The 15483-nt window shown below is 39.4% G+C and overlaps 1 protein-coding gene across 1 annotated transcript in view; it reads left to right on the forward strand.

The window, feature by feature from the left end:
* PDLIM4 (PDZ and LIM domain 4) overlaps positions 1-15483 on the forward strand; it is an 84495-nt gene that overhangs the window by 35616 nt on the left and 33396 nt on the right. The window contains exon 3 of the mRNA XM_063292330.1: positions 7856-7940. Within this exon, the coding sequence (XP_063148400.1) occupies positions 7856-7940 (85 nt within the window). The remainder of the gene's footprint in view (positions 1-7855; positions 7941-15483) is intronic.

Genomic DNA, 15483 nt, shown 5'->3' on the forward strand with positions numbered 1-15483 from the left:
CAGAAGGATACGATGATTAAAGGTAAAGATGAAAGCTCTCCTCCTCCTGGCATGGGTCAGCCACCACTTCTCAAGCCATGATCTTCCATTAGGGAGCTAATTTTATCCAGTGACAGGTGGAAATTAGGAGCCAACCACTGAATTCATCACAGAGATCGCCATTCATATTAAATCGAAACTCTGTAATAGTTCTTAGGGTTCCTTTTAGGTCTATTGTATTTCAGAAGCAGATTCTTCTGTGTAGTCCACAAGAAGCTAGAGCAGGCCTAAAACTCATTGGTCTGAATGTGACAAAAGAGTTTGATATAAACCTATTTTGCAGTATTCACACTTTATATTTAGTGTACCTTAGAAGTATAGCTGAATGTGTGAAATCTATGAAGCATCTGAAGACAAAACAGCCTGTGATGACTGGAACACTCAACTTCCCATTAAATCCGACTCAAGCATTTACTTAGAATTCTCTTTAATGGTGTGTAGCGTTCATTACAAAGAAAAAGTTGCAAATGAGAAATCCCGTGTTTTTCCCCATTAAACATCTTCGGCAAATTCAAATCCCCCCCCCCCTCATCTCAGGTATGCACCCCTCCCTCTCATGCCGGTTAGTGTACTGTCTTCAACGGCTCCTCGCAAACGACCTTGGCATTGTAAGATAATCCAAACAAAATGATTTCACACTCCAATAATGTTCCCCTTCCTGTGCCTTCAACTCGCAAGAGTGATACACTTGTTGACTGAAACATGCATGCGAGTCCAGTCAAATGTTCTGGGAACGTTGGATCTGGGAGCATGACACAGCCACTGAGATCAAGAATAAATGAGATTCTTAATATGCATCACTACTTCATTGAATACTTAAAAATTTTGACCTATTTATTTAGATAGAAGGCAATGGAAAAATAATGACCCCATTTCCAAAAGGATACATGGAAGTTACTCATTTATGGTTACTGATATGACATATGAGAAATTATATAAACATCCCCATGAAAGATAAGGCTAAGTGCCTTCAACTAAAGGCAGAAATTCATAGAATACAGTTAAGTTAAGATCAGTATATAACATATTCATTCTGCAAGAGTAAAATTAAGTCATAGCCATAGGTAAATTTTGATAAAAACTATTTTATAAATCAGCTTCTGAGGGGTTTTTTAAGCCAATAACAGAGTTTCCAGGTTATAGGCTGAGGCTCTCCAAAGAGGGGATTGGCTAAATGATAAATCATGTAACTCATATATAGAAGGAACATGATATATGAAAGTATGATTTGTTATTTGGAGGATGATATGGAATGTGTGTTGTATATAGGCACAGGGGACAAGTCAAGAGCCAATTCCATTTCATGCTGGTTTAAAATCACAGGCAATGTTTTATTTAGGTAGTTTGTTTCCAGCACATTTGGATATAATAAAGCATCTGTGATAGTGATGCCATGAGTATATATGTTTGTTGTTGTTTGCAGCAGGGTAATATTGCTGCTCATGAAAAGCATTATTCATGACTATCTCAAATTTCCAGAATGGGCATAGGTGAAAAAGAATCACTTCTCAGATTTTTGGCTAAGGTCAAGTGTGGTATTAATCACATCATTTTCCTCTGGTATCTCCTTGAAGAAGCACTGGGTCTCTTTTTCAGTACATAAATTAGATCCAAAAGAAGTATTAGCAACCATCAACCTTTACATTCAGAAGCCATTATTGGGGGCTGGGGGCGGGGGGAAGAAGAATGTTTGCTGCTAACAGATTAACTGGAATTTCATTTGATTACAGATTTAAACAAACATTTTCATGTTTGTAGGAATTTTCCTATACATAGGCTAAACAAGGTTTGTAAATAACCACTTGTTTGGTTGCCTATAGCAACTAAGAATTCTGTCAAGTAGAGAGAAAAGGAAAGTTTATAGTGGTGATTGTAAAGGAATTGTACACTGACATATAAACTGAACAAGATCTATATTAGTAGCATATGTGAAATCTCATACACTATAAGAACTGACTGATATCATAATTTTAAAATACTATCCAAAGTAGGCTGACCATATTTCCTTGAGACAGAAACGGGACATTGGGATGGCAAAACAGGACAGGGTTAAAAACGGGACATTGGGATGGAAAAGTGGGGCAGGGCTGGGCGACAGGCTGGATCGGCAGGCAGGAACTTCTCTGGTTTTCTCTGGCTGGGAATCTTCAGATTCCTTCTTTTGTGAGAGGCAAGGCTGGGCTGGAAAGTCTAGTGAATGGTTGTCCCCGACAAGCCATTTCTCCTCTGGCTGTGCTTTTACGTTCTTTTCTTCCCGCCATTTCAAGGCAGGAGCCAATCGGCTCACCCTTTGATCACCAACTATCAGCTAATCCTGTTTTTTTCTCTTTAGGTTTCCTGCCAGGTTGAGCTCTGCGGCTTTTTTCCCGCCATTTCTGCTGAGCTCCCCCTCCTTCCACTCAAAGTCAGACTGCATTCTGACAGGTTTGCAGGAACTTTCAAATTTTTAAGTAAGGTTTTTAAGAAAATGGGACAAAATGGACATTTATATTAAAACGACGGGACGGTCTGGAAATGTTTAAAAAAATGGGACTGTCCTGTTCAAAATGGGGCGTATGATCAGCCTAATCCAAAGGTATCTTAAGGTAGAGAACATAAATAGCATATATTATTTAACATATGTTTAAATATGTATTTTGTTCTTAGAATGAGTTGTTAGACATGATGTCCAACTTCATTCTTTACCACTTATAATTTGTGTTTTTTCTGTAAAGTAAGCATAAATATCATGTGACAGAACTGTACCCCAGTGTATAGAATAAAAATAGGAAAAATCAGTGAAATACTATATACGTTTGGTCATAAAATAATGCAACAGTTATTAAGGAATAGCTGGCAGTAGTCAGTGAAATGCCCAAGAAAACAAGTAAGCCATTAATCACTGTCCAGAAGATGCCAAATGCCAGAACATCTCACTTGGAAATAACATAGTATTTGAAAAGGTCACTTGTGGGGAAGCATCTTGTTGCACTTAAGCATGGGTTGGTAGTATTCAAAGTCATCGGAAAATTATCACTTCCTGGTCCAGAGAGGCATTTTTAGGAGTGGACACATGGTATCCCCTTTAAACCCAGTTAATATCACTCTGAGACATTATGCTGCACTAACTGTTCCTTGGATACATCTACCCAAGCTAAATTTGATGGATTCATGATAGACAAAGGTCAAGTGGACACTGCTGCAAGATTCTTGTCTACATTCTCTTAAAAAAAAGGATTTAAGCTAAAAATCATTCCCTCAAAATTGAGCAAGATAGTGCCTTGGTGGGTTCATTAGGAACCTTGTCAGTCTTGACACTCAGATTAATAGAGGACAAGTGATTTTGTCCTCACCTTGCATATCAATTTCATTGGTGTAGATTTCTAAGACCTTTAGCAGGCTGTTTTGTGGAATGAATCCTAAGTCTTGCACTCTTTGGAAAAACTTTGTGGATGATTACCTGAGAATGCCATGGGCCTAGCAAAGTATTTCCCCAGGCTTGTTATTTTCCAGAGCAAAAGCTAACACTCACTGATGTGAAGTTCCCAACAGGCTTAAATTAGTTGGGTCTAATGGTGAAATAGAAAAATTGATTATTCTCCAAAGAGTGCTTCCTTGTTTTCTTTCACAGAGTTGTAAATCAGGAATACTTTTACTGGGACTTCCAGGGAAGAAATGGCAAACTGAAGAAGGCTCCGCTAAAAGCAGAGCTGATGACTGCAGTGAGTAGACCAGCTCTTCATAATTCCTCTCTGGCTAAGGAGAGGACTTGAGATCACCTACAAGTGCTCCAGACAGTTGCTCCTCATGAGGAGACTGCAAGAGAGTGGTCTCTGGTTGGTTTAGAGCTCTGGGAGATGAGGGAATAGCCATCTTGCTCAAACCGCAGTCAGTGCCTTTAAAAGGACACTGGGTCTGCATACTTCCTTTTCTAATCCCTTTCAGGAATTGCTGGTTAACTGCTTTTCAGTTATTAGGAACCTTTGGATTGATAAGTCTGAAAATACTGGGTGAGTTTCCTTCAATCCTTAAATACAAGTAAAAAGACTTAAAAAAAATTTTTTTTTGGAAATGAACAGCCAAAGGGTGATTAGTACTTTGATTTTGAAAAGTTGCAAACAGACTAAGGGTCCAGATGGATCTGAAATAAGAGTTTGGGATTATTTTAAAGAATCTTTTTAAACAAAATGCTTTTGTTTTGAATTCTTTTTTTTTAATGATATGATGGGACTTTGGGGGTTGGACACTAGAGGGAACTAGAAGGAACTAAAGATTACAATTAAAGGAGAAGAACACTCAAACTTGACTTACAATTAAAGAATGAAGCAGAATATTTTGACACTGGACATGTTGAAGGATATTTTTGAACAGTGGACCCAGAAGGTAATTTTAAGAGTGTCTGCTTCTATAGATGGAATGTGTTTAAAAGATGTTATGGAAGAGGAACAAGTTTTACCAGACAAGACTGAGACTGATCTGAAAGTGGATTTAAAAATGACAGGCTACAAGAATGATATGGAAAAAGATGCTACATTGGACATACAAAAGAAACCAGCTGGTGTCTTAATAATTAAAAAGGATATACAAATAACAACCTAAGAGAGTGACCTGGATAATTTTCCTATACTGGATTTGTAAAAGAGATTTGTTAAAGCTTTGAAGAATTTTGTGAGAAGGGATAAAGAAAAAATGAAAATAAATCAAGTTGTAAGACATTATTTGAAGGGACTAAAGATCAAGATTGTTAAAAGTAAAAGGAAGGAATATGAAGTTGGTTTATTTGATCAAACTTGAAATAGATATGTTGTTATCTCTGGTAACCCTTAATCGACTTTTGCTGATCAGGACTGAAATTATGAGGTTTTAAGGATTTGTTTATACATGAGAGATGGGATATGGGAAGAAGAGATCATCTGTTGTATTTTAGGAGATGGTGATAAGTTACTAAAGTTGGTTATACTTGTGATGAAGGGGGAGGTCATTTCTTTATATATTTCTTTCCTTTTTCTTTACTATATACTGTTTTCTGTTTTTCTCTTTTCTTTTCTGCACCTTCTATTTTTTCTTTTTCTTTTTCTTTTTTTTCTTTTTTTAGTTTGCATTAGTTTTTTATCCTTGTAAGTGTAATTTTTAATAAAATAACTATTAGAAGGAATACTTTCACCAAATGTTTTATGATAATATTCAAATCAGGATTCGGTGCACAAGGGGTTATTTCAGGATCTCAGGGTGATTTCTGTAATTCTTTTTGATCTCTTATTTCAGCTGATTGACGGCAAATAGAAAAACTAGAATCAGATGTTTCCTTTGTACCATGTGTGTCTGTCAAGGTTGCCTGTCTTTATGTAACCTTAATTTTAAATACATTAATTCTCACTGATCACAGTAGAACTTGCTTCAGAATATAACAGATGCAAAAATCTGAGGACAACATTCTCTATATAGTTATGGAAGGTCTTATTAGTCTGTATAATTGACTCTTTCAGAACATAATGTTTTCTTGTTTAATTTAGAACAGAAAAAAACCTTAGGTTAAACTTCCTAGACTAAAATGCTTATATGTTGTAAATACTTCATGTGTCTTTAATGCCAGCAGTTCACTTAAACTAAACTTCAATGTTTAATAGATGAGGAATTAAATATAAATAAAAGATTCTCACCAGTGTTTGTTAACTATTACCTACTAGGAACAAGAAGCTTTACATTTTGTAAAGTGACATGTGTGGCCTAAAATGAAAAATAGAACTACTAAATATGAGTTACATTATGAATTCCTATTTCTGTTGTTTTGATGAGAAAGCAGTTGACTGCTTTTGGGTTGTGGCTAATATATTGATGTCCACAAAGGTTAACTTGTGGCAAGATAGCGAGCTAAGGCATTAAATTGAAGGCCAGGGGTGCAGATAAGATACTAGTAGTTTGGTACCCATGCTTTTTCTTTATTTCTGCTGCCCCTCCCCCTTATCAGTTTTGCTCTCCTACTTGTCAGCTTTAGCTGTGGTTCAGTAGTTAAAGCAAACCAGATTTCTTAACCACGGTTTGCAAATACATTTGAAATCTTTACCTTGAGCATAATGGCTAAGTTAAACACGGAAAGATGGTAAGCTAGACAAATTTCAAATGAATAGAACACCTCTTTTCTTTCTCCAAAATGAAAGGCTAAAGGCTGTAAAATGTTATTACAGTCTTTCTCTTTAACTTAAACAAATGAAATGAATCGCAAATCATAATATGTTTTGATTTTAGGGAAGGTTGTAGAAAAGGTGGTTGTGCAACATCTCCAGAGAATGCTGGAGGAAGTGGATTATCTGGACCCTTTTCCATTGGAATTCTGATCTGGGTATGGGCCTGAAATGGCATTGATTGCACTTGTAGATAACATTTGGCAGGCGCAGGATGGAAGTAGTGCATCCATCCTTGCTCTTCTTGACCTCTTGGCAGGTTTTGATAACATAGATAATGGTATTCTTCTGGATTGGCTTTGGGGGTTGGGAGTGGGTGGCGCTGTATTGTGCTGGTTCTCTTCCTTTCTCCAGGGCTGGTTGCAGTCAGTGTTGATTGTGGGGAGGAATCCAGCCCACAGCCACTGATTTGTGGGGTTCTGCAGGGCTCAGTACTCTCTCGGCTCCTGTTTAACATCTACATGAAGCCACTGCGTGAGGTCATTCAGAGGCATGGGGTGAGGCATTGTCAGTATGCTGATGATACCCAGGTTTGCATCTCTACCTCTGGCTGCCCATGTGATACTATGGAAATTCTGTCTCAGTGTCTGGAGGCTGTGGGGGTTTGGATGGGAAACAAGAGGCTTCAACTCAACCCTAGCAAGACTGAGCAGCTTTGGGTATGAGGGCCTCCTGGTTCTGAGGACTTTTCACCTTTAGTTCTGAATGGGATTGCACTACCTCAAACAGAATCAGTGTGCAATTTGGGGGACCTCCTGGACTTACAGCTCCTGTTAAAAGAGCAGGTGGCTACTGTAAGCCAGCTTTTGCACAACTTCATGTTGCGCGCCAATTGTGCCCGTTCCTGGACTGGAAGGGTCTGCTGACAGTTACTCATGCATTGGTCACCTCCCAAATGGATTACTGCAATGCACTCTGCATGGGGCAGTCCTTGAAGAGCATCCAGAAGCTGCATGTGGTACAGAATGCAGCAGCATGGACAGCTATGTGCACTCCTTGATCAGCACATGCTACACCTCTGCTCTGTGAGCTGCTAGTATGCCTCCAGGTTCAATTCAAGGTGCTGGTAGTTACCTATAAAGCCCTTCATGGCATGGGGTCCGGTTATTTGAGGGACCACCTCTCTCTGATTCTGTCTATCCATCCTATTAGATCTGGCACAAGAGGCATGCTCCAAGTCTGATTCCATTAGGGAGTGCAATCTGGCAGGGCCTTCTGTCATGGTGCCTTCCCTTTGGGACATCATCTCTCCCCCCCACAAAAGATTAGATTGCTCCTGAACCTGCTGGCCTTAAAGACATGGTTGTGTCACCAAGCTTGGGAATCTGGATCTGTGGTAGAGCCCATGCAATGGTTGTATTGATTTGTTGATGACTGTTTTGTTTTTTACCTCAGCTGCTGATTATGTGTGTATTGTTTTTTATTGTTAGATGTTTCATGGTATCGTTAACTGTTGTTACCTGCCCAGAGTCATGAATTTGAAATGGACAGCCATATAAATTGAATGAATGAATGTTTATTTATCCATATGGAAAGAATATAATATGAAAGAAGAAAATCTCTAAATGATGCCCCTGATTCTTCCAGGCTTCTGGACTCTTGGAAATTTATTAACAATCCATATTGTACATGTAATTTTTAATTTTCCATTGCAGGGCTGAAGGCAAGATTTGGTCACCTAATATTTTAGAAGATGGAAAAGCACAAGCTTATCGTGTCAGTGTAGAACCTGAATCACAGGTATGTGATCTGTACATAATTTAAATCATTTTTTTAAATGTCATAAAAACAGGGAAGAAATGTTCTTTTGCAATACAAAACATTATTTAGTTGAACATTCAATGCATGCTCAGGACATCAGAAAAATATGTTGCTTTCTGAATCTATTGTATATTTGAGTGCACAAAATCCTTTACAGTTTGTATTTTATTTATCTTCACTGCCATTCCATGAAATAGGATTTGTGCAGAAAGAGTTATCTGTTTGAAATAAACTGTAGAGGTTCATGAGCCAGTTTCATGTACTGGTTAAGGCATCAGGCTAGAAACCGGGAGACTGTGAGTTCTAGTCCCCCCTTAGGCACAAAGCCAGCTGGGTGGCCTTGGGCCAGTCACTTTTTCTCAGCCATAGGAAGGAGGCAATGGCAAACCCCTTCTGAAAAGTCTTGCAAAGAAAACTGCAGGGACTTGTCCAGGCAGTGTCAGAGAATCGGACATGATCGAACAGATTAAAAAAAAGAGGTTCATAGCAAAGACAGATTTAAAAACAGGTTCTTTATTTCTGTTGAGGGATTGGGGGGGAACACATAGCTAGGAATATTAGGTGGTTTCAATACATAAAGGAATTTAAACTATGGTTTCTTTATCCAAAATCAACTTTTTATTCACTGTTCCTTTTTATGCATTAAGCTAGTTAAAAAAAATGTTTGTTAATTTACATGGAATTAGAGCCTTCTTTTAGAATATACTGCTAGAGTATTTTTAGATTCAACTGTAATGTCTAAATTTCTGTTTTGGACAGTGTGCTGTGTTGATATTTATAAAAAATTGATCTCTACATTTCATGATCTGTATATATGGCCTATGTAGATTATCACACTTGTACTAACCTTTCATAGCAATGCCATAGAGACTGCATACAGTGGCAACAATCTATAAAGTCTGACTGCTGTGGTAAAGTGCATTTGCCATTCAAAATCAGTTGTATCTGACTTTGAATGAAAATTATAGTGCTAGAGGATATATTTCCTAAGTTAGCATGGCTGGAAAATAAAAGCCAACACAACATACATGCAGCAGCCAAATCAGTAAATGAGCAAGTAAAGGATCTTTCTTCATAAGTATCCTACTCTTCATTGTTTGCTGCACTGGGAGAGAATGAAGATTTGCCACCAGTGTCCTTAGCTAGCAGGAGAAATTTTCTACCAGTTTAGATTCCATCTGCCAACTTACTGGAACTGGAATATACATACTTCTGGTTCAGCTTGTACAGTAGTTTGTGATTGTCCATGGACTAACTCTAAAAAGAAATTTATTTATTAATCAAATTTAGCCACCGCCCATCTCCCCTCAAAAGAGGGACTCTGGGCGGTTTGCAATAAAATCAAGTACGAAATATAAACATTAAAATCTCATAAAAACAGTTATTATAAAATACAGTAAATAAATATAGAATCCAAGAAAGGTATAAAATCCAGGCTGGTGGGAGGGACTCTAGGGTGCGAGCCACCCCCAAGAATGGTTATTCACTTTCCCGCCCCAGGCGAGACGACAGAACCAAGTCTTCAGGGCCTTCTGGAAAGTCAGGAGTGAAGGGGCCTGCCTCACCTCCGGGGGCAAGATGTTCCAGAGGGCAGGGGCCACTACAGAGAAGGCCCGTTTCCTGGACCCCGCCAGATGAAGTTCTCTTATGGACGGGGTCCGCAACATCTCAGAAATGTTGAAGTTCTGGAACATCTGTGAAATGGTGATGTGATATAGACAGTTAACATAATTGCTTCAATGTTCTTCTCACAGATCCTTGAGTTGCTTAGAGAAATAAATTGCTGAAGTGTGTAACTAGAGAGACAACAGAAGAAAATGTGGAATGCATACAACTAAACATGCTCTACATTTTAGGATCTATATAGTAGTAGATGACAGTGAAGAAATTGTTCTCTGCCACCATTGCATTAACACAATATCAGAGCAGTTGTAAAAGTGCTGTTGTGTGCTAGGATTCAAAACAGTGAGACAGAACTTTCTCAAAAGATTGCAGAAGTTGTTAATAGAAATAACTCTTTGATTTTTAGAAATCCCATTTGTAGTAACTGAGGGATTACTGTAGTTTATTTTGGTTTGATGGATTAGTTTTATTTTGTTCAGTCTGAAAATACAGGCAAATTGGAATAGGGAATGGAGCAAGATTGGCTGAACCTTTGTAAATTCAGGCTGGAAAAAATTACTAGGGCAATTAGACAATAGATTAGTAATGATTGCATTCCATCTCCTTTAAAAGGAAGATCATAAGAGCGTTACTGAAGAAACCCACCACATTCAACTATCAGACAATTTATAATAATACTTTATAAGTGCATACCTAATTCAGCCCATTATTTTACGTGAAGCAGGTTATCTAGATTCACTTTCTTGTTGGGGACTGAAACAGCCTTGGCCACCTTAGTGGGTTACCTGCACTACAAGCTGAATGAGGTTTAAATTTTTGTTAATTCTATTGGATTCACAACAATATGTGTTACTACTGACTGGAGTGGTTGGGGGTGTTGTGCATGTTTAGAATGAACAAGAGAAGATTCTGGGGAGACATGTTAGCTGTCTTCAAATATCTGAAGGACTCAGGAAGAAAATGGGGCAGAATTGTTCAGAGTTGTTTCAGAAGACAGGACAAGAAACAATGGGTTTAAATGACAAAGAAGTAGATTTCAGTTGAACATCAGGAGGGATTTCCCAAGAGTAGAAGCTGTTCAATGGTGGAACAGATTGCCTCATGAGATGTTGAGCTCTCTTTTGCTGTAGGTACTTAAACAGAGGGTCAGTGGACATGTGTGAGAGATGCTGCAATAATGGATGTGTAAACTGAGTATGATGATGGAGTAGATGATCTCCAAGATCTCTTCTTATCCTTACCTTCTATGCTGTAGGCACACAGCTTTTCTCTCTCTCAAATGTGGAATACTTGAACCGTTGTCTGGTTCAGGTCAGCCAGTTACGGGAAGGATGTGGGACAACAAATTAAGGCTTAATCCGGGATGGAGTACACAAATTAGTAGAGGGACTTCACAACAAACAGAGTACAATAGGAAACATCTCCTTTCAATTCTTTAAAGTAAGGCTCACACAGCTGCTTCAGGAACTCTTCTGTCTCCACATGCTGTCTTGCACTTTGAAGCATGTCTTTCAAAGATTTGCAAAGTCCTAATACTTATTACAGAAAGCCAGTTCCTTTCAGCACCCTCAGAAGCTTGACCAGAATTAGGGCCACTATTTCTTATTTATAATGAGAGCAAGATATTGAAAGACTACTTCGGTAGGAATCTGCCCTTCATTTGCCATCTTTTCTACTACCAGGTGAGCTCAAGTTAGCAGGCATACAGTACAATTTAATGCTATTCTAAATGATGTTATCATAAAATAGTTTTCAAGGATACTATTTCTCTGAGCATCCTGTTTGTTAGAAAGGCAAGGTAAAAATATTAATACATAAACTAAAGTAGGTTTATGAGTTAAGATTATTTCACTCTTTATATGAAATAGCATCCTCTGTAGGGCGAATATAGTGTGTCCATCCTTAATCTGGCTTTATTGGAGATGCATGATGAAGCTGTCTGTATTTTTTTCTCATTTCTTGGCTGTGTTTGCCTAATTAATCAACTGCAGCTTTATTCTGACAGCTATTTCCAAAAGATGTTGATCTTTTCCAAACTGTCCATACTGGGGGACAGTTTATTGGGAAGAAATGCATGAATTGTTACTGCCAAATACATTTCTGAGGGAGAATGCACATTAGTTTTGATTCTTCCCATAAACTAACATTATAAAATACATTTGCTTTTCATTTAAAAAATGAAAATAAACTGTGATTGGACAGGGGGCCAAAGTAATGCCCCCACATACCACCAATCTTATTCCTGCCATAGTTAAAAGTAACCTCTAATATACCCATTTCTAACCAACAGAAGTATTCCTCAAACAGCAGATGGAAGAACCTTGGCTAATCAGGAAAATCTAAACAGAACCAGTTGGTACTTGAATGGGAGAACATGGACTAGAACTGGGAAGTGAAAAAAAAGTCCTAAAAGGAGGTAGTGACAAACCACTTTTATATTTTCACAACAAAGCAGGAATCAGGCTGAACTCAAAGGAGACTTTATTTTACAAATCATTTCTGTATTTGCAGTCATAAGCTAGGATAGATTTATATCCCTGCTTAATTAAATGCCAGACACATTAAACGTTTGTTGTTTATTCGTTCAGTCGCTTCCAACTCTTCGTGACTTCATGGACCAGCCCACACCAGAGCTTCCTGTTGGTCGTCACCACCCCAGCTCCCACAGGGACGAGTCCGTCACCTCTAGGATGTCATCTATCCATCTTGCCATTGGTCGGCCCCTCTTCCTTTTGCCTTCCACTCTCCCTAGCATCAGCATCTTCTCCAGGGTGTCCTGTCTTCTCATTATGTGGCCAAAGTATTTCAGTTTGGCCTTTAATATCATTCCCTCAAGTGAGCAGTCTGGCTTTATTTCCTGGAGTATGGACTGGTTTGATCTTCTTGCAGTCCAAGGCACTCTCAGAATTTTCCTCCAACACCACAGTTCCAAGGCATCGATCTTCCTTCTCTCAGCCTTCCTTATGGTCCAGCTCTCGCAGCCATATGTTACTACGGGGAACACCATTGCTTTAACTATGCAGACCTTTGTTGTCAGTGTGATGTCTCTGCTCTTAACTATTTTATCAAGATTTGTCATTGCTCTTCTCCCAGGGATTAAGCGTCTTCTGATTTCATGACTGCAGTCAGCATCTGCAGTAATCGTCGCACCTAGAAATACAAAGTCTTTCACTGCTTCTACATTTTCTCCCTCTATTTGCCAGTTATCAATCAAGCTGGTTGCCATAATCTTGGTTTTTTTGAGGTTTAGCTGCAAACCAGCTTTTGCACTTTCTTCTTTCACCTTCATCATAAGGCTCCTCAGTTCCTCTTCACTTTCAGCCATCAAAGTGGTATCATCTGCATATCTGAGATTGTTAATGTTTCTTCCAGAGATTTTAACTCCAGCCTTGGATTCCTCAAGGCCAGCTTGTCGGATGATGTGTTCTGCATACAAGTTGAATAGGTAGGGTGAGAGTATACAGCCCTGCCGTACTCCTTTCCCAATCTTAAACCAGTCCGTTGTTCCGTGGTCTGTTCTTACTGTTGCTACTTGGTCATTATACAGATTCTTCAGGAGGCATACAAGATGACTTGGTATCCCCATACCACTAAGAACTTGCCACAATTTGTTATGGTCCACACAGTCAAAGGCTTTAGAATAGTCAATAAAACAGAAATAGATGTTTTTCTGAAACTCCCTGGCTTTTTCCATTATCCAGCGGATATTGGCAATTTGGTCTCTAGTTCCTCTGCCTTTTCTAAACCCAGCTTGTACGTCTGGCAATTCTCGCTCCATGAACTACTGAAGTCTCCCTTGCAGGATCTTGAGCATTACCTTACTGGCATGTGAAATGAGTGCCACTGTTCGATAGTTTGAACATTCTTTAGTGTTTCCCTTTTTTGGTATGGGGATATAAGTTGATTTTTTCCAGTCTGATGGCCATTCTTGTGTTTTCCAAATTTGCTGGCATATAGCATGCATTACCTTGACAGCATCATCTCGCAAGATTTTGAACAGTTCAGCTGGGATGCCATTGTCTCCTGTTGCCTTGTTATTAGCAATGCTTCTTAAGGCCCACTCAACCTCACTCTTCAGGATGTCTGGCTCTAGCTCACCGACTACACTGTCAAAGCTATCCCCGATATTGTTATCCTTCCTATACAGGTTTTCTGTATATTCTTGCCACCTTTTCTTGATCTCTTCTTCTTCTGTTAGGTCCTTGCCATCTTTGTTTTTGATCATACCCATTTTTGCCTGGAATTTACCTCCAATGTTTCTAATTTTCTGGAAGAGGTCTCTTGTCCTTCCTATTCTATTGTCTTCTTCCACTTCCGCTCATTGCTTGTTTAAACATAATTGCTTATCTCTTCTGGCTAACCTCTGGAATTTTGCATTTAATTGGGCATATCTCCCCCTATCACTGTTGCCTTTTGCTTTCCTTCTTTCTTGGGCTACTTCTAGTGTCTCAGCAGACAGCCATTTTGCCTTCTTGGTTTTCTCTTTCTTTGGGATGTGTTTTGTTGCCGCCTCCTGAACAATGCTGCCAACTTCTGTCCAGAGTTCTTCCGGGACCCTATCTACTAAGTCCAGTCCCTTAAATCTATTCTTCACCTCCACTGCATATTCCTTAGGAATATTAGTGAGCTCATATCTAGCTGATCTGTGGGTCTTCCCTAATCTCTTTAGTCTGATCCTAAATTGTGCAAGAAGAAGTTCGTGATCTGAACTACAGTCAGCTCCAGGCCTTGTTTTTACCGACTGTACAGATGTCCGCCACCTTTGGCTGCAAAGGATGTAATCAATCTGATTTCGGTGTTGTCCATCTGGTGAAGTCCATGTATAAAGCCGTCTCTTAGGTTGTTGGAAGAGAGTGTTTGTTATGCAGAGTGAATTGTCTTGGCAAAATTCTATCAGCCTGTGTCCTGCTTCGTTTTGTTCTCCCAGGCCATACTTACCTGTAATTCGAGGTGTCATTTGACTGCCCACCTTAGCATTCCAGTCTCCTGTGATGAAAATAACATCTCTTTTAGGCGTGTTGTCCAGTAGGTGCTGCAGATCCTCATAGAACTGCTCTACTTCAGCTTCTTCAGCATTTGTGGTTGGGGCGTATATTTGGATCACTGTGATGTTAGATGGCTTGCCCTGAATTCGAATTGAGATCATTCTATCGTTTTTTGGGTTGTATCCAAGCACTGCTTTAGCCACTTTACTATTAATTATGAAGGCTACTCCATTTCTTCTGTGGTCCTCTTGTCCGCAGTAGTAGATCTGGTGGTCATTTGATGTGAAGTGGCCCATTCCAGTCCATTTCAGTTCACTGACGCCCAGAATGTCTATCTTTAATCTTGACATCTCACCAATAACCACATCCAATTTGCCCTGGCTCATAGATCTTACATTCCAGGTTCCGATGGTGTGTTGATCCTTAGAACATCGGATTCGCCGTTCACCACCAGCACCGTCGGCCGCTAGCCGTCCTTTCGGCTTTGAGCTAGCTGCGTCATCACGTCTGGGGCTAGTTGAGCTCATCCTCTGTTCCTCCCCAGTAGCATTTTGACCATCTTCCGACCTGGGGGTCTCATCTTCCGATGGTATACCGACATATCTCTGGTTGTACTGATCCATTTAGTTTTCACGGCAAGAATACTGAGGTGGGTTGCCATTACCTTCCCCAGGGATCGCATTTAGTCTGACCTCTCTGTCATGACCTTCCCGTCTTGGGTGGCCCTTCACGGTTTAGCTCATGGCATCATTGAGGTGCTCAAGCTCCAGCACCACGACAAGGTAACGATCCTTTGCTGAAGGTTCTTCAGTAGTAGCATCCTTAAAGCAAACCAAATAAACATTCTTTAACCCTAATGCTACAGTATTAATAATTTTAATCTTAATAATCCCAAAAAAACAAAGCCAGTTCAA

The sequence above is a fragment of the Candoia aspera genome, chromosome 2, assembly GCF_035149785.1.
Source record: "Candoia aspera isolate rCanAsp1 chromosome 2, rCanAsp1.hap2, whole genome shotgun sequence".
In the NCBI taxonomy this organism is placed as follows: domain Eukaryota; kingdom Metazoa; phylum Chordata; class Lepidosauria; order Squamata; family Boidae; genus Candoia; species Candoia aspera.